This window comes from Nipponia nippon, unplaced genomic scaffold, assembly GCF_047370975.1.
Source record: "Nipponia nippon isolate SJK-2023a ecotype South Korea unplaced genomic scaffold, ASM4737097v1 scaffold_1, whole genome shotgun sequence".
NCBI classification, from domain to species: domain Eukaryota; kingdom Metazoa; phylum Chordata; class Aves; order Pelecaniformes; family Threskiornithidae; genus Nipponia; species Nipponia nippon.
The window spans coordinates 87445815-87465741 of record NW_028262290.1 but is presented as its reverse complement, the minus strand read 5'-3'; the positions used below and the strand labels follow the sequence as shown (position 1 = coordinate 87465741).

Here is a 19927-nt window from a genome sequence, read left to right as displayed (position 1 = left end):
TTTCAGATGCAAAAGTACTCAAGGGAATTATTTATTCTGGAAGAAGTCATAAGTAGCATGATTAAATCTATTCTTCCAGTATTTCTGGCTCACCTGCCAAACCCTTGAATTTGAGCAAGCCTTCAAACCTGTGGTTAGCTGCCAGGAATCCTAACTTTCATCCCATTTTCAACCTGGTTTAAGGGAATAACATGCATCTTAGTGTACTGCTGAGTTTTCACTTATAACCTTGAATTTGTAACAGCAAATACAATTTAGCATCAAGCATTAGCTTCCATTTTATTACACATCTATATAAATATAAGGTATTTGCAATGACACTCTTTTGTACTTAGTCTGTACATTTGGAGATAGAAACTCATTCAGCACTCAGACATTTGGTATAGCCCTTGTACTTAAAAGGAACCTTCAGGACCCTTTAAGTGTCTTAAAAGAAAGCAAAGGATATGTAAATATAGGAAATAGGCTAGTTGCAAGAAAGATACTTGACTGTACTGTACTACAAGTCAATACAATTTGTACAGGTTCTTACTGGACACTTCAAATAAGGCTTGTGCATTTTATCAAGTGCTAAATTTGTCAGGTCCAGACTTTTAAGGTATTTTTCCAATGCTACTACTTCACTCAGTAAATTAATATTAATTTACATGAGAAAACAGATCAAAAGAAACATCAGATTCTAGAAAGTCACATGTAAAATGTTGAATATATCAGAATTGTTTTTACATTTTCTTGGTAGCAAATAACTGAAAATACTGATTTAAAAACATTCATGTCTCGCTAGTGATAAAAGGTCTTCATTGTCTAGTTCTGACTGGTCAACAAAACTGTCTGATTAATACTTTTTCTGCAACAGCATGCCTTTTAATTAGATTTTTATTGCAAATGCTGTGAGAAAATACATAAAAATTCACTTTTCATACACATAAGCAAGATTAAAATGTCTGTGTAAGCAGAATTCTTTCTAGCAAACCCTGATTATAAGAATATTAAATGAAACCAACCATTGAAAGAGCACAAAAAGTATATGCAGAGTAAATTAAAGAAAATCTGAATGTATCTGGATTTCAATTAACTATAGCAATTAACATGAACATGTATCCAAATGCTCTTTACCATGACTCTTTAGTATGTATTACCAATAATGGATAAATGAATTACTTTCACACAGAACACCTACAAATCTTGAATATATTTTTCAAAAGAATAATAATAATAATAAAAAAAAAGTATCTTTCCAAAATCCACATTGGTTTCTACAGCTCTTGTGCCTTGAGACAACAAAACAAAATCCGCTACTACTTCTAAATATATCTGGGAACATTTCTAGAAAACTGAGAGAAAAAATATAAAGCATTAAAAGCACAGTACTAAATGGCTTTGAAGAGTGACTTGAAATTTTTCTGACAGTTTGTCAATCAACTGCGAACCCTGTTTAAAATTTAGTATGATGACTAACAGCATTTTTCTTAAAGTGTTTCAAACATCAAGTTACTTAAAAAATTCAGGTGAAATTCAAGATGTTTATTATTCAGAAGAACAAAGCTTCTCAAAATAATAAATGCTTGATTTCACTCTTCCAGGCACCTACCAGTTCAGCTCCCCTGAGTCTGCACCACCTGGGACTCCTCTTGGCAGAATTAAAGCCAATGACCCTGATGTGGGTGAGAATGCAGAGACTGAGTATAGCATCTCCAATGGGGATGGATCGGACATGTTTGATATCGTCACTGACAAGGACACACAGGAAGGGATTATAACTGTCAAAAAGGTTTATTTTTTTCTCCCTCTCTTTTATATGTACTTAGGTCTCCATGTGTTATGGTTATTTTTCTTTTTCCAGGGGAAGGGAAGGTAGAGCTCACAAGGGGTCAGGCTGTCAAGGAGTTGTATTAGTTTTGTTCTTCTCTTTCTTCAGCAGATATCTGTTATTTTCAAGTCTCGAGGGAAATTTACTGTCATGTCACTTCACATAAAGCAATATTTCAGTGGCTGCTGTCTGTTCAATATATATACTCTCACACACAGTACTTTTGAATTAGGGCTGTGAAAACCTGGAGGGGTTCGGTTCACAGTAAGGTTTGTCAGCTGAATGCTGCAGTAAGGCTCATAAGGGTTGGAGGCTCACCTGAAGTTTGATGAACTTACCCCTCCAAGGCTAAACTGTCCCTCTCTAATCTGTCCAACAGTCAGGTATCTCCAGTACCTAAAATCTGTCTTGGTTTAAGTGCAACCTTGGTGAAACCTAAGTTGTTACATATTATGTCAATGGAAGTCCAAAGAGCAAAGACATGGGCAGAAATTTAATTCAAAATACCACCTCTGACAGATTTATCAGTTGTTTTTTAGTGTTCAGACTGTTAAACTCTGAACACTATTTTTGTTCTATTCTTACTGAACATATCAATAACAATTAATCGATATATACATATATATAAAACATAGATCTATACACATACATTTGGAAACTTACATATATTTATGTATTTGCATGCATGTATATGTGTGCACATATGAATGTATATATGCATATGCATAGATGGATATGCATAATATAAATGTCACATAGATTGGAAAACAGACTTCATAGTTTTTCTTTTCACTGTAGAACATGGAGGACAGGGACAGGTCTGGGTTGTTCCTGATGCAAAATAGGCAAGGGTAGATGGTAATGAGACAGGAGTAAGGAAAAAGGAAATAGGACAGAGACTGTTTAAGAGCTGGGATAATTGTTTCTACAAATGAGATAAGACAAATAAGACCTTTAGCAATTCTTACTTGTGAATTGAGTCCAACTTCCCTGTTTCTTTCTTTTTTGGTTTTTCTATAGATTGACCCCTCCTGGTTTTCCAGGAATCTGAACAAGTAGTAGGCAGAGGGATCATAATTGCCTTGCAACCCTATAATATTCCTTATTTTTCATATACCTAGAACAAGCCCTAATATACTCCATTTTCTCCAAGATGAATTAAATTTTAGAGCTTTTGCTCCTAAAATTACCTACACTTCTAATTCAGCATTATAAAACTGACTCACGTTTCTTGTAAAGTGACACAGTTTATTATTATTATTTTCTCCCCAGCGTCTGGATTTTGAAAACAAGATGTTATACACCTTAAGAGTGGAAGCAACCAATACTCATCCTGATCCTCGTTTTCTTCAGCTGGGGCCATTCAAAGATACGGCTTTGGTAAAAATTTCTGTGGAAGACATAGATGAACCTCCAGTGTTCAGCAGACCCTGGTATTTAATAGAGGTAGATGAAGATGCCAAGGAAGGAAGCATTATTGGACAGGTTGTAGCCCAAGATCCGGATATAACAAAGAATGCAATAAAGTAAGCTATTACACAACATAAAATTCTTTAGATGTGGGTCAAGTCTCATGCACAAAGTGTGATGAGAGCACAATGTAATAGGGGGCCACTTGAGTAATGAAGCCCATAGGGGCTACTGAAAAGTGTCAAGCAGAGAAATACCTAGGGGAGCTTGTGAAGGCAAACAAAGTTAACAGTACAGGGTATGCTTTTGAAGGACAGCCTATAGGCAGCAAGTAAAAAGGAGAGGTCAGCATTTAACTGGCATCATGTTCTAGTACTTTCACCAAAATGTTCATAACATCATGTTTTTATATCATGTTTCCAATGGCAAACTTAAGTAAAATACTCAAAATGGTGTATTTCTGCACTCCCTGCTGGTTGATAGCAGTCAGCCTTCTGTACCTTCATAATCCCCTAGACATAACACTGTCTACCATGTTCCATAGCTTAACTATTTAATGATCACATTATATTAAATAAGAAATAATTGCGAAAAGTCCTAACAATTAGGTGGAAGAGTTCAGTGCTGTGAAATCACTGTAATTGTTAGCCATCTGCTATTATCTGCAGTGACAAACACAGCATTGAAATTTGTGTATTTACCATGCAACTGATTAGGAAACCTGATTTCTGCATTTCTGAACAAGCCTGTTATGTCCTGCAGCAGTACAGTTTGGGGTAGGAAGTATGAGGGCAGGAAGAAAATAAAATATTTTTGAGTAATCTATGTATAAAGTCTCAGTTGAACCTGATAGTGACTGGTAGCTACTAGACTAATTAGAAATACACTGGTAAAATAAGTTCTTCCTTGCTGGGAAAGAACAGAGCAAAATCAAATGTCATAAAATAAGATTTTAAGAACTTTCATTTTAGATAACAACTAATCCAAAGATTTTTCTGATGATTTTGATGGTACTTATGACACCTCACAAATATCTTGTTATAAATTGATACTTAGTTATATCTGCAATGTGTGTCCTTTGATGACCGAGTTCTCCAAGAAACAATTAATTTGCAAAAATATTATCTTAGAATGTTTACTTTTAGTTGTTATTCCAGCATTCACTTTATAAGCTAAAATGTAATTTCAAATATCAATCTAACGAACTGCCCATATGAATAGTTTGCTCTTCATGCCACTCACTAGTCTTAAAAAATTGTTTCTCCATATTTGTAATGTGTTACCCTCTTCAGGAAGCTACAGGAAAGCTTAGGTTAACTGTAAAGAAAACATTCTTGCTTAACCACAGTTAAAATTAGAAAACTTTCAGAGGTGGCTGTGAGCTAAACTAGAGACTGTAATAGGAAATAGTGATGCTCAGTTATACTGATTCTTGACAGATATTCTGTGGATCGACACACTGACCTTGACAGAATATTCAACATCTATTCAGGAAATGGATCCTTATTCATCTCAAAGCCACTTGACCGGGAAGAAACTCCCTGGCACAACATCACTGTCATAGCAACTGAAATCAGTAAGTTAGAGATCATTTATCTCGGAAGAACATTAGAACTAAGACAAGACTGAAATTCTACAGTAACTATGATTTACCTTGTCTCATTAGTTTTGCCCTTTTTCAGATCTTATTGATAGACAGTATCTTTAAATGCACATCTAAAAGTGCAATTTACTACTTTAGGATTATCTTTGCCCATTTGTGAAAAGATAATCTGGAATGCTCAGGCTCAACAAAACTGCATACAGTATATATTAGACAAGTTAACTGGTTCCCTGAGAATTCCCAGCAAATAATTTGGTGCAGGTGTGATGCAGTGGCTTTATCCTAAGCTAAGTCTTTGGGAAAATCTTTGAAAAAAAAGATGTCCATGATGGAGAAATAACACATTGTCAGAACGACGGCTGTAAACAGGGGAAGAAATTATGCTTTACCTCAACTGCTTTAATTTATCTTAGGAAATGGCTTCATTTGAAGCCAAGACTAGAGGAAATTCTTTCCCCTTCATGTCTGAAGCAAACCTTGGCCCTGTCTTTCACCTGTATTCTTTACTATTCTGTTGGACCCTTTTAGATCTGGATGTCTCTTGCCTGCCTTTTCTTTCCAGCCAACTGATAACAGTCATCAGAGGGGAAACAGAAACATTGATTTTAGGGAACAACTTTTCTCCCTTCCTTCATTCTCCCCATAGATTCCCCAGCAGTTTATGTGCTTAACAGTCTGGGAGTCGGGTAATACGGAGAGATGAATTATATCCCCATTTTAAGAAAGACTTGATACCTTTTCCTCATAAATGCTTTTTCATTTTTTGGTCAAATATGGACTCCATTTTCAATATGTGTACTGTGAGATTCATTTCCAGTGACAGCTTGTCCTTGGAGGTCAAGTTTGTGAAGACTGATTGATGATAACATCTACATATATCCTTTTTTTGTTTTGGTTTGTACATTTTGGGGAGAAATGACAACCTTTGGTTTTTTTTGGTTTGGGTTTTTTTTGTATTGTTGTTGTTGACTGACACTGTTTAACTGCTTTACTGCTTTGAACAAGGAAATCTTCTCAACAGCTTGACCTCAGAAAACAGCTTTTGCAATTAATCATTTACTGCACCGATGTATGGAATACAAGTCAATAATAACTCAGTGTCCTGTTTTTAATGCAAATCAATTTAAGTATACTTTGTATTATTTCAAAATACATACACTATAATAGAATAATTTGTTTCAAATATGAATAGGGCTTTTATGCATATGGAATGTATGTCAGTAGAAAATGAAATATAACTGTTTTAATATAATCAAGATAAATGAACATTTCTAATATCTATCAGAAAAAATATATTAGAAAATTTCAGATCTTTTCATAGACTGTCAATCTTTGCATTGTAATATAAATAATTTTCTTCTTTCAGATAATCCTAAACAAAGTACCCAGATACCTGTCTTCATCCGGATTTTAGACATAAATGATCATGCACCAGAATTTGCCAAATACTATGAAACATTTGTTTGTGAAAATGCAAAAGCAGGACAGGTAAACAAATACTCATGTTACTGAAGAACTCGTAATGAGACTATCCTGGAATACCATCATGGAAACTTTGGCATATCTTAATTTAAACAACTGCAAACCAACCCAACCTCTTTATTCCCTACCTTCTACAGAAACTACCAGTTGATTCAAAAAAGGTTTCAGGAGATAAAAGATGCAGGATTTTACACTAGTATAATAACATAGCATATAATACAAAATTGTACTTTAAGGTGTTTTTTCACTCCTAATATCAGAAAATATTTTTCGTAACTAGTTATGCATAATGCTGCAAAGCTCTTTATACTGTTTGATAATTCCATTTCTTTCTGGATTTTTTTCAAAGCCTTAGTTAATGTAGCCACACCTTCAAGTACACAAAGCAGGAAGATCTTTTATTATGCTTCAGTAAAGGAGACATAAAAAGTAAACTTTTACAAAAATAAATGACAATGCAACTGTTTCCATTGTAAGTTAAACTTCAATTTGGAATTGAGTTGAATTTGGTCAAAGCTCATGTATATCCCTTTCTAAACTATCTCAGCAATTCTGTAATAATCTAAAAAGACAATAAGATTTGTAAAGAAAATAAAGCGATAACTGGGAACTGAGAAAGGAGGTAGACTAATGCAACTCAGAGCTAGGATATTACAGAAATCTTTTAATATTACTGTTGCTACAACCAATATCTATTTATGCTAATGCCAGTCAGCCTTTCAGTTTTAAATCCTGTGAAGAGAGATGGGTTCCTACTCTAGTGGGGAGAGGCCAGGATGGAGTCCTAAACTCAGCTTAGGTCTATCCTTGTGTCTCACTAGTTTTATGCTGACATCATCCAACCAAAGCTGGCTGACTTCATGGAAAATATGTGGAAAAAATCAGAATGTAGGATATTTTGTTTGTTCTTAAAGCAAAATGACCATACAGCATTCAAAGGCTTTACAGGGCTGGGGGATATGGATACACATGAGGAAGCATGCTCAAGTTTTATCTTGATTGCTGCCCAGTGTTGTATTTAACGTAGCTATGGAGGCTGCACTGAAAGTAGCATAGATGGTACCTGAGATGAGTCTAGAATTTCAGGTCCTGCAGAACTCTAGATAGAGCAAGAACATGCAGTTTACTAGCTACAATTCAAATGATGTTTTACGAAAGGTTTAACAGATGAAAAAAAAAACAAACAACCAACACAAATAGAAGAGACCAAAAAAGGGAGAAAAAGAGGATACAGGGATTACTGGAGTTTACGTTCAATTCTACTTGTTTTTCATTCATTGCACCTAATACTGGAATTTAGGTAAGTGGGTTAGAAAGACAGAGGATACTTGAGTGCAATCACTTGGCTTTGAAGAGGTACTTGGCCATTAATTTAATTCTTTTTCAAGAAACAATATAAATACAGGAATATGCATATCAAACGCAGTGATGAATTAAATTAAAACAGTGGAAGGAATTATAATATCAAAAAAATGAACAAGGAGCACCTTTTGAAACAACTGAGGTTTATCATCAGAACATTGTGTTTTAACCAGTGACATAAATTGTCACATGAGAATACAGAATGAGCAAAAATTCCCTAAACTTCTGGTTATTGTACCCTCGTAGTTTTGTTTTATGATTAATAAGCTGTTTTTTCCAGGTGGAATACATTCAAATAATTCTAGCCATTAATTTCAAACAGCTAGCATATGGCCTAAATTCTGTCTGTGCAACAAAATCTCTTTGCACAAGATGAAATTGAGACAAACAAATCTTAAAATCTCAGTATAATGACTGATAGGAAAGTGAGTCATGTACTTTAATTGCATAACACAAAGAAAAGTTCCAAAGCTTACAAATGAAGATTTCATTGAAAGTAATCATGTGCCATTTTATCAACCAGCAAACACAGGTTTTGTCATATATTTGAACCAAGTTCAATCCAGGCGTACTGCTTGTCAGTTTCCTTAACCCAGTTTCCATCTAGTCTAGTATACTTGGTGAAATATCCATTAATGTGTAAAACTTCATTTTCCTTTCTGGTAAATTCTGTGTTTTTCTAACAACAGAGATGACAAAGGCCCATTAGATAGGCATATTGTTATTCAGACCTCCCTTCTAGCGTACAAATGTAATTCCAGGAATTATTTTCCCTAATTGGAAAAATCCACAAAAATACTAGAAAGACAGTGTGCATCAAGTGTAGGTGCAGAAGAATGAGAGATGCAGACTGTTCTTCTATTTGTTAACAATTGGGTTCCTCAAGACAGGCATCTGCGTTCATATCTGGACATCATTTACAAATAGTTAGTATTTCAGAAAACAAATTACCTTCAGTACATGAGACTACTTTTATTTTGGTGCCTAAAAATAGCAATAAATATAGAGATACACACTTGAATATTTTGGCCAAGGATGCAAAGTTCCAGATAGCCTGTATTGCTCATGTTTAGCAGTCTTCCTATAATATAATAAATGTATAGAATCATGTTCTGTTCATTTAGTACTACTCCACCTTACTTTAGAGATCACCTAAAGCAGCTGTCTTATTAGAACCATTATTGCTTCTATGGTGCCCATAGCAGGAAAGCCAGACTGAGAAGATAAATATATTTAGTTAATTTTTAAATTTATTTTTTTTTAATGAGGCCCAGCTATTAATCACATTGCTCTCTAAATCTCAGTTGCATCAGGAAGCAGTCAGAATGATCAAATATTGCTCTCTGCCACCAAGTGACATTACTCATTCTCAACATCAGCAGATATTAGAGGCTGCATTCATTGTGTTTTTCAGATAGCCTTAGGAGGGTCAGGGGAAAGAAAATCCTACAGAGTGTCTCCTCCTCCCCGCCAATCTTTTGTCATTATCACTAGAGGTGCATAAACAACTATGTTCATTAGGCTGGAACAGATTTGTCACCATGCAAGTCCCATTCCACTGGCTAATACACAGGCTAAAGAAAAGTATGACGCAGCCTTCCTCTCACACATTTTAGAAATCTCTAATCCTTTGATGGTGTGTTAGAGCCCCAAGGACTGCTGTGGGGAAAGCTGTGGTACAAGATCTCTCATGCCCTTGTCATGGGAATTAATTGGGTCTTTTCAGCTGGATTAGAGGATGAGTCCTCTCCATGGAAACCAGGAAGATTTACTTGAAAAGGAGAGTGATTTAACTGAACAATTTGCTAGTAACAATTTAGCTAATTTCAACACCCATCAATAAGAATATTTAAGAAAATAACCTCGGTCACTTTTTGCATTGATGCTATATTCTTTCCTGCCATTCAGGGGCTCTCCGACATCAGAACAGAGAAAGAGTTTGCTTCCTCTTTCAGAAAGCTGGCAGATTTTTCTTTTCATTAGTCTCCATACCCCCTCACCCCCACCTTTTTCAGGTGGAGCAGACAGACATCACATTTTTCATGTGGCCATTGCTAATTATCAGTCACGAGTTGTTTATACATTGTAGCTGCCTTCTCTAGGTGGACACCTATTGGCTTGATTTAGTGAGAGACCCATGCTAACAGTCTGCCTCTCTTTTGAAGTAAGAACTAGAGTTCAAGGGAGAATTTTCCAACTTCTGATAAGCATTCAGTCCTGCTTTAAAACTGACAACACGTTTGTGGAACAGAGCCAAGACTTGAAAAGCAAACTGTTTTGCATTACCAAACATGAAGCTTTGCTAAGTGGCAGGCATTTTAGAATATTTCTTAAGACATAAAGCATAAAGATCAAAGGTCTGTTCAAGCTTACATACATGTGATGGAGGCTGCTTTCTGCAGCTAGCACCATACAGGTGTATAGGCTAGAATTGTGCCTGAAAAAGTGCGATCACTCAAGCTGCAAAATGACAAGATGGGTATCCACTGACAACTGGATTGATTTTGAAACACTTCTATGTGGGAACACTTGAACTATATTATTACTTCACTCAGAGAAATGTAGCTACTTTGAAATCTACAAAATCTTCATCCCACCACACTTACACTGTGTTGTGTTATTAATACATTCAAGGCTGGTTAGTGATTGGCCCCACCAGATTGTACAGGCAGGAAAAGGGACAAGAGAAAGAAAAGACAAGAGAAACACAAAGTTGCTTTTCCACATTTCCCCCATAGCATCTGCGCACTACGCTGTTCTGATGATTGTCAAAAGCTCAGTCTCTCTCACAATATGTTTTTTCATAGTTTATTGCAGACAAAGTGGTGAGAACTTTCCAGATTCCTTGAGAAATATTTGCAGCACAAAACAGGTTTAATAAATTTCAAGAATGACAAAGCCAGTGCTCCAAGATCCGGGATTTGTTCTGTTCTCTCCTATTGCACTTCTGAAAAAAAGTGTCAGACAAATACAAACAGCAAAATGTCCCAAACATTCATTTCTCAAGTGCGTAGTGATATTTTTTAAGTCTTATATCAGAAACAGATGAATGCAGATAAATGACATTTGAGAAATTTTTCTGTTGTACAATACCCAGGTTTAACTAAGAGTGTAATATAACAAGAATGAAAGCCTAAATGATTCAAGTGGATTGAAGGCCTGCTCCTCTGCATATCTATAGTCCCATACAAGAAACAACAAAATTCAGTAGCTGTTACTGTGTCTCTAGCTTAACAATATCTGTCTCCAGTGGTCTTCTCTGAGACTGGAAGTACAGTTTTCATGCTATATGACAATTACACTGTTTTAAAAATTCAGAAAGGCACTGTCTACAACAGCAGACCATCTTTAAATTCCTGTGAAAGTGACACTATTTTTCACTGTCTTATTTATAGTGAATTTTAAAAGAAGGAATTTTGTAAAAAAGGTTTAAAAATATGATAGCAACCACCAATATGCTGTTGTTTTGAAAAGAAGGGGACATTCTATTTGTCTCAAATTTTGTTTTATTATTAGAAATTTTTAACCTGAAAATATATTTCATCTATCTACCCACAGACCTCATCTTGTTCAGCTTTCTTCAATGAACCTTTCAAGAATCTGTCTGAAGCATGTTGCTGCATTTTTAAAGTGTGTACCCTGGAGCCAATGTACAGCTGTGGTTTATTCGCATGACATGCCAAGCCAGCGCAGGCTGAAAAGCCCATCTAAAAAGTGGCTAGCTGGTGCTGACCTCTATGCTGTTAAAGATGTGCTACTAGCTTAAACATTTGCTCTAATGGTTCCTGTATTCCTTATAGAGGCAGTCCCAAGGCTGAGCCCATGACCCGAGTCTCCTACTTGTGCAGCTTTCTGTGTCCAAAAATGAAGCCTCAGGAACAGTAAGGGCATGCTCTGAAGTGCACAGGGACACTTGTTATTGCAGAATGCCCCACCTATCTTTTACTCACTTTCTGTCTTTAAAACAGCTTGAAGAAAACTGGAGAGCATGCTACATCTAGGGATGTACCAGATATACGTAAGGAATCTGTTACTAGGCAGTCTATTCATCCTCAATCACTTTTTCAGAGATGAGTATGTATACCTATAAAATAGCTTGAACATAAACTACAATAACAATTTTGACTGTGGTGTAAGTCATGGCCTTAAAAACACAGTATCCAGGAAAAAAAAAAAAAAAAAAAAAAAACCAACCAAAAAAACCCCACAAAACAGTACATTATCATCAAACCATTTCCACATTTGAAAAAATGATGCCAGTGGGAAATAGGTCCAAACCCTTTAACAGAATCTCTGGCTTCATCGTGAAAGAAATTCTTCCAGAAAATTTTCCAGTGAGAATAACTCCTCATTCACAAATCATCTTACATCATCAAGCTGCTACGACTACTTTGTCCTGAGTGTAAAAGAGAAAACTTTATGCCAATACCTAATTTTAAATTTTCAGTACTTTCAAAGACAAGTGTCCCCTAAACCCTTGAATTTACCCAATAAGATCTGCTCAAGAGTACGAGACTCTTTAAACACACAAAAGTGTACCTGCACATTCACATGCACACATAACCCTCAAAATAATGACAATAATGCTGTATTTTCAAAATTGTGTTCATTTGCATGGCAAACTACGGAAGAAAGATAAAAATGGGAATGCTTTTTATCTTCTCTAAGCCTGATACGCTTGAAACATGTTTGAGTAAAAGCTATTTTCTTGAAATAACGTTTCCCTCATAAATCTTACAGTGTCAGAGATCTTTCTCTGAACTGGTGAAGAGTGATCATAACTCAATGTCCGTAACTGCTTCAAAACAGAAGAATACATTTCCAACATGAAATTATAATATGTACATGAAACAGTACTATTTTTTTCATATAACTGAGATACTTAAAAATAGCCACTTCTCTTTAATTTCTGCAATGATTATCATGAACATCATTCTCTTTTATTTACGGCTGTATAACTGAAAACAACCTTAATTAGATAACATTTCTAATTTCCTTTCATGTATTCATCGTTTGGAAAAATTCACCTGCAATCATCCTTTCTCGTTGTTCTTTTATTCTCCCATCTTTCCTCGTGGAAGAACAGCTGGTTCTCAATTTATGCAGCCAATAGTTAGAGCAGGTAATAAGTTGGGTTTTTTTCTTCTTCAACCTTACTTTCAACAATAAGTTTGCAATGTAATTAGGTTCCTCTATGCCTGGCACAATTCTCCTCCTCCATGTGATTTGCACATGAAGGGAATCAAATCCAGATCCTACAAACATCCCACTGATTACATCTCAAAAAGCCCCAAGACACTCAACTGCAATTTCTGGTAGTTATTATATTTTCTACTTGAGTTTTTCAGCAAGTAATTGTGAAAATATTATCACTTATTCTAATTCTCTCTCTTCTCTCCGGTACTTTTACACGTTTTTTGTCTTTTCAAACTTGTAAAAATGTGAAAGGAAAATTTTCTCATTTCAATTTGGTATTTTAGTCCTATCAGAAGGAGACTTTTTTTGCAGCAATATTACATTTTTGCATTAAACAATGCAAAACTAAAATTAAGCAATACCCTGGTCTTCCTTTCTGTATTGCCTCTCTCAGAGGCAGATTATGGCAAAGAGAAAAGCAATGGGACTTTGGAAAAATGTTGGCATGATCAGAGACACAGCAACATACTTAACAGGCTACTTTACCATAAACAGATATTTGGCTGATCTTGGGAAACAGATAAAGCTTAAAAAAAAAAATCGTAAGAGCAATGATCATCAAATGCTTTAAAAGTGAAGATACCATAATATGTAGTTATTATTATAATCACACTTAGAAAAACTGTATAATCCTGCCTTCAGCATAGTCACATCCCCTTGTACAAGGCAGATGTTCAGAAATTACCTTTCAAGTTCCTCAATATGCCTCAAAAATAAAAAGAAAATGATAAAAAAAAAAGTCTTGTGGTTGTTTTAGAAGGAGCTGCTAGGAAGTAAATGAGCTAAACAGACTTTCTGTACTGTTTGGGTTTTTTTTTATAACAACTTAATATTATTAGCTGTAATAAAAGTATCTCAAAATTAACTAGAAAAAATGGACCAAATACTCATTGTGCAGTACAGCACTAGCAGCAGCAGGTTTCTGAATGTTACAGTAAGAAAAACACTTTAGTATTTTTGGTAGCCCTATAATTATGTTTGTCTAATAGTGTTCCATCCTGAGAGATGCTAAATACCCTCCAAAATTTAACTGTATCCTCAAGTCCCATTCAAGCTGATGTTCAGAGAAAGTACACAAGAAAAAGCCATTCCTTACTTGATTGCTGCAAAGCTTAAAAATCATATCAGTGTTACTTGTCAATTACTGTATTTCTTGAAGAAGACATGCTGTACTTTCCTTGGAAATATCAGAAAAACAAGTTGCGAAGTAAGTCTTTGATAATAAGTGGCTTTGATGTCTGTGGGATTTCAGGACACCCTACATACTGGAAAAACTTCAAAACCTCAAGACAGGCATTGGCTCCCTCATGGCTTTGAAAGAAACAAGTCTAACTGCTGAGCTCTTTCTGCCTTTAAGTTTAGGTGCCATAGGAACTCAGCTGTACTGAGTTGCAGTATCCTCTGTTGAAGATTACTCCCTTTCTCATGCCACCAAGCTTTGTCATCTTGTGATTGAACTCAAACATGCCCTTGCAAGCCAAGGTGGAGTATGGGTCACTCTCCAGTGCGATACCCACTAGGGAGTGCAAAGGACATCACAGTCTTTCATACGGCTCACTGGAGTTACTACGACTCATGCAAGGCAGCATGGTGTTAACTATTGCAAGTTGTTTCACCAACCACAGCTATTCCCAGGTAGCTTTTCCTTCCTCAGTTCTGCAGCTGTTTTCCTTAGCCTCTATCAGTCTAGCAGCACATAGATGAAAAAGAGTCAAATTGCTAGCATATATGTGTGTCTATACATACATGAGTACACATATTTGCACAAGTTTTGATGGAACAGGAAAGCCTGTGCAATCCAGAGGTACTGCTGAAGCTTCTCATTTTTTAGTCCACTCTACTCTGACCCTATGTTGGCACTATTATTACTCCTTGCCAGCTGTGCTTGAGTGGCCTTGTTAGGGCAGCTATAAAGCTCCATAGCCAGAGGTTTCAATTTAGGAGGGAGTAAAGCATCTCTTTTTATTACCTCAGGAGAACCAAGCATCCTGCCAGTGCAGTACTCCAATTTATCGCCAGGAGCAGATGAGGTGGACTGGGAATTAGACCCACTTCACAACTGGTTTACACACCACTCTGTGTCATTGCTATGTGAGGCCACAGGATGTTTATGGCTTATTCAGAAGGGCAATTGTTTCTGTATCACTGCAAGATACTGAATACAAATCAAAGAACATGGCTGTCTTGCTGTGAGGACTGGCCCCTTTTTCATCCTCTGTTATGTGTTTAAACAACAAAACAACCACTTGCTTCCTGTAACCTCTCCTGTGTTTATGAGGGGAACATTTGGCTTAGGACATCAGTTTGCATCTTCAGATAGAGATTCATTGGATTTTTACTGGACATGAAAAGAAGAGGCCTTATTTCAAACACAAGATTTCTAAAATAACATGAAATACTGTTTTCTTTATAGTTGATACAGACTGTGAGTGCAGTTGACAAAGATGAGCCTCCTCAAGGACACAAATTTTTCTTTGAGTTGGTGCCAGAATTTGCTGTTCATCCAAACTTCTCCATTGTAGACAACAAAGGTAACTGCTGACCAGTACCATCCCCCCTCCTGCCCCCATACCACATAAAGCTTCATCCAGCAACATTTATTTATTCTGCTTTTCCATTCTAGATAACACAGCAGGAATTATGACTAGAAGAAATGGATACAGCCGTAGTAAGATGAGTACCTACCTCCTGCCAATCATAATATTTGACAATGACTACCCAATCCAGAGCAGCACTGGCACACTGACCATTCGAGTGTGTGCCTGCGACAGCTGGGGCAACATGCAGTCCTGCAACGCTGAGGCCTTGCTCCTGCCTGCTGGCCTCAGCACAGGGGCACTGGTTGCCATTCTCCTCTGCATCATTATCCTGCTAGGCAAGTACCTGTGATGAGATGTTTAATTGAGTAGGCAAAGGTCTAGTCACTTATAGACCCCAGATATTCTTCAACCCCTTATTCACATGACCCTGCAGAACAATTTTTCACACCTGATGTGTTTTGGGTTTTGTTTTCTTTTAACCAATCCTTTTCTAAGATGGAAAAGGAGCTGGGAGAGAGGGAAAGGGAGCCACTATGGGCTGTTTGTCATCATTACTGTTCACAAGAATATGCAAAAAGAATGAGACTATCAATGTTATTTAGATGACATGAATTTGAAAATCTAGGGTCAGTTTTAGATACCATGCTCATTTGAGTAATGTTTTATGTTAGAAACAGATCTCCATTTAGATTCAGGACTTTAAAATCATACTCCTGAAGCTGAGTGATAAGTTTCTCAGTGATTAAAAATTATCAATTATACTAGCTATTTAATCATGAATGATTTGTAATTTTTATACTCAGGAAATATTTAGCTCAAAAGCATAGAAAAAAAATGTTCCATTGCTTGCAAGTGGTAGCGAGAGCAGCTGATTAAATGAAGTGTGAGCACAGAAGATAGATGGGTGGTTGGAGAGCAGAAGCACTAGAAAGATGAGGTGATATATGAAGAAATTAGAATAAATGCTAGCTCATAACCTGGTGTTAAGAACATAAAACGTGCAACTTGCCTGTTTTGCTTACCAAGGATATGCTTCCTTAAAAGTGCCATCATCTCTGCTTTCCAGTCAAATTCTGTAGAAAACCTCTTTCCCTTTCCACCTGTCCTAGCAAACACAGCTCGCCAAGGGGGCAGTGACAAGCTTACAGGTGTCAGTTTATATAATTCTAAGGAGATTGCTTATTTTTCAGCTTTTAGACTGGATTCAAGCTACCTGCAGTAAATATTCAGAGGACCACTGAGACTGCTAGGAGAGGGCCAATACATAGGAACTATATCTGTACTGTTGGGCATAGGGAAGGGAGGGTACTTGAGCTCTGAGAAACCGATTGTCCATACTGCTTAGGTTCAAGCATCGCTGCTGGCCTGGTTTCACATGAGCCAGCTTGGATTTCCCAGGAGGTTGCCCAGGCATAGTCTGACCAGCAGAATTTGCAGGACACCACTTCCAGCATACAATTATGGTTCAAACTCTGACAGATGGGGTGCATCAAAAGAAGTGGCCACACAGCAGGTCGAGGGAGGTGATTCTGCCCCTCTACTCTGCTCTGGTGAGACCCCACCTGGAGTACTGCATCCAGCTCTGGGGTCCTCAGTACAAGAAGGACGTAGACCTGTTGGAGAGGGTCAGAGGAGGGCCAAAAAAATGATCAGAGGGATGGGGCACCTCTCTTATGAGGAAAGGCTGAAAGAGCTGGGGTTGTTCAGCCTGGAGAAGAGAAGGCTGCGGTGTGACCTTATTGCAGCCTTTCAGTACTTAAAGGGGGCTTATAAGAAAGATGGGGACAGACTTTTTAGCAGGGCCAGTAGCGATAAGACAAGGGGTAATGGTTTTAAACTAAAGGAGGGTAGATTCAGACTAGATATAAGGAAGAAATTTTTTACCATGAGGGTGGTACTGGAACAGGTTGCCCAGAGAGGTGGTAGATGCCCCATCCTTGGAAATACTTAAGGCCAGGCTGGATGGGGCTCTGAGCAACCTGATCTAGTTGTAGATGTCCCTGCTCATTGCAGGGGGGATGGACTAGATGACCTTTAAAGGTCCCTTCCATCCCAAAGCATTCTATGATTCAGATCTGGCTCTCCACTTTGCGTAGTTCACCATGCCAACAGGCTGTGCGTCTCCAAAGCCACCCTTCATGCCCCAACATAGAGCATGAAATGTGTACCATGAAACACATACCCTTACTTGCTCACTATGAAAACATCACTCTGATTGGCTGCAATGCTTTAGTACAGAAACACCGAACTGAAAACAAAAATCAAAGTGGGCCTTAGGACCACAGTGATAGCACATGAGATGCAGAAAAGACTCAGTGACCAGTGCTGTGCAAAACAAGTGTGACCACTTTGTGTCTTTTGGCCCCACAGTCAGAAACCCTGCTCTACTTAGTGCTGCAGACATAGCTGAAGCCAGAGTAGCATAAGCCTGAAGAGCATCTAAACAGAACTGTTAGTTTACAGCTGGTCGTGTTCTCGGCACCTTATTTAATTGTTTAATGAGATGTTAGGATAGTAGACTGATGTCATCATGCCCAAAATAGGACAGACATATTAAGTACCCAGCTGTGAAAGACACTTCTTCATAATAACCTTTTAGTGATCTGCCCTACGCTTGTATATGAAGTTCTTACATTTACTTAATTGGACTATTACTTGTCTAGCACTACGAAAACTTGAAAAGAATGGCTCCTGTACAGATACAAAACCTCAAACAAAACAGAACAGAACAGCCTTTACATTCACAGCATTGTACCATGGCATGTGGACAATCTTGGTTCCCCTATCCCTACCCACAGCATGTCCAATCTTCCCTTTACTCACCAGTACTCAAGTCATTCAGGGTAAAAACTTTGCTCCTAAGACTCAACAAAAGTGCTCACCGCTGCTGTAATGTGTGGTTCAGCAACCACTGCTATGTCTCATTGACAGATGATCTCGCTGGCCTCTCCTATTTACTCCGGCTACTGGAGCTAGAGTCAGATTTTTAAAGGCATTTAAGAATTGAATTCCTACTGAAAACAATATCATTTAGGCACCAGAATATATTTAAGAATTTTAACTTCAGTTTTTCATCTTCCTCTGTAGGGGTTCATTTTTGTGTCAATCTTTATCTCTCCAAAAGGAAGAGTTATTCAACTAACATTTCTTAAACGAGGGGGATCATGTTTTTAAAAAGAAATATTTAGTAGCAAAGATTAGATTTCAATTCTTGCAGTCACTGAAGCCAAAAACAGTTTTGTCAATAATATTGATAGCTAAAGGCCTTCAGGTTCTTAAAATCCTATCCCAGCCTTAAAACTTCTCCAGTTCAACAGATAATGCAAAATATTTGCTCATTTATTTAATTTCTAACTACCCATTTCTTCATTCATCTTTTGTTTCCTTTCAGTATTAGTTGTCTTGTTTACTGCTCTCAAGAGACAGAGGAAGAAAGAACCCTTGATCATCTCAAAGGATGACGTTCGGGACAACATTGTGACCTACAATGATGAAGGAGGTGGAGAAGAAGACACACAGGCTTTTGACATTGGCACACTGAGAAATCCAGAAGCGAGGGAGGAAAGTAAGATGAGAAGAGATGTTATCCCAGAAACTATATTTCAGATAAGACGGACTGAACCTCTTTGGGAAAACATTGATGTCCAAGATTTTATTCATAGAAGGTTAAAGGAAAATGATTTAGATCCAGCTGCCCCTCCTTATGATTCACTAGCAACATATGCCTACGAAGGAAATGATTCCATAGCAAATTCACTCAGTTCCCTGGAATCGCTTACCATGGAGGGCAACCAAGACTATGATTACCTCAGTGACTGGGGACCTCGGTTTAAAAAACTAGCAGATATGTATGGTGGAGAGGACAGTGATCGAGACTGAGAAAGTAATCTGTGACCCGGTCAATGTTAGTGGAATTCATGTCTACGTTACTAGATAAAGTGGCCTACTCTCTCTTACTTGGGAATAAAAAATTTACAAAAAATAAGTGTTGTCTTAGTAAGGGTTTGCTTAATCAGTAAGTCAACGTGAATGAATATGAATGATTTAGATTTTACAAAATCTATAATTCACCCTCTCTGCCTAGAAACCTCTGATGAAAGGTTTTCACTGACAATGAAAAGACAATAAAAGGCTTTTTGTGCCTTTAATAATGAGATGGAAACTTAATTTTTTTTAATTGCTTTGCATTACCTTTCCTACTAGCTGGGACAGTGTGCAACCGCGTTGTAACATAATCTCAAAAATATACTTTAAAAAAGATTAATATTACTGCCATATTTATTGAGTTAAAGAATGTCTGTGTGTTGATTCATCATAATATTTTTATATATGTATATTTATATTTTTGTATTTTTATTAAATAAATTAGTATTTATAAAAACACTACTTAATCATGTACTTTGTTAATCATAAGGAACCGTCCAATCTTTCTGAACAAAGGAAACTCCATATTGTGCTACTTAATTTTTGAATGCATTTTCTTATATTGGATTAGTGGTTGAAATGTACTGTGCAAGAACAATA

At 37.0% G+C, this 19927-nt stretch overlaps 1 protein-coding gene across 1 annotated transcript in view; it reads left to right on the top strand.

Annotated features, from left to right (window-relative positions):
- CDH9 (cadherin 9) overlaps window positions 1–19660 on the top strand; it is a 105820-nt gene extending 86160 nt beyond the window's left edge. The window contains exons 6-12 of the mRNA XM_087761323.1: window positions 1584–1771; window positions 3083–3336; window positions 4660–4796; window positions 6190–6311; window positions 15277–15394; window positions 15487–15738; window positions 18795–19660. Of these exons, the coding sequence (XP_087617449.1) occupies window positions 1584–1771; window positions 3083–3336; window positions 4660–4796; window positions 6190–6311; window positions 15277–15394; window positions 15487–15738; window positions 18795–19282 (1559 nt within the window). The 3' untranslated portion in view covers window positions 19283–19660. The remainder of the gene's footprint in view (window positions 1–1583; window positions 1772–3082; window positions 3337–4659; window positions 4797–6189; window positions 6312–15276; window positions 15395–15486; window positions 15739–18794) is intronic.
- Window positions 19661–19927: the final 267 nt, after the last annotated feature.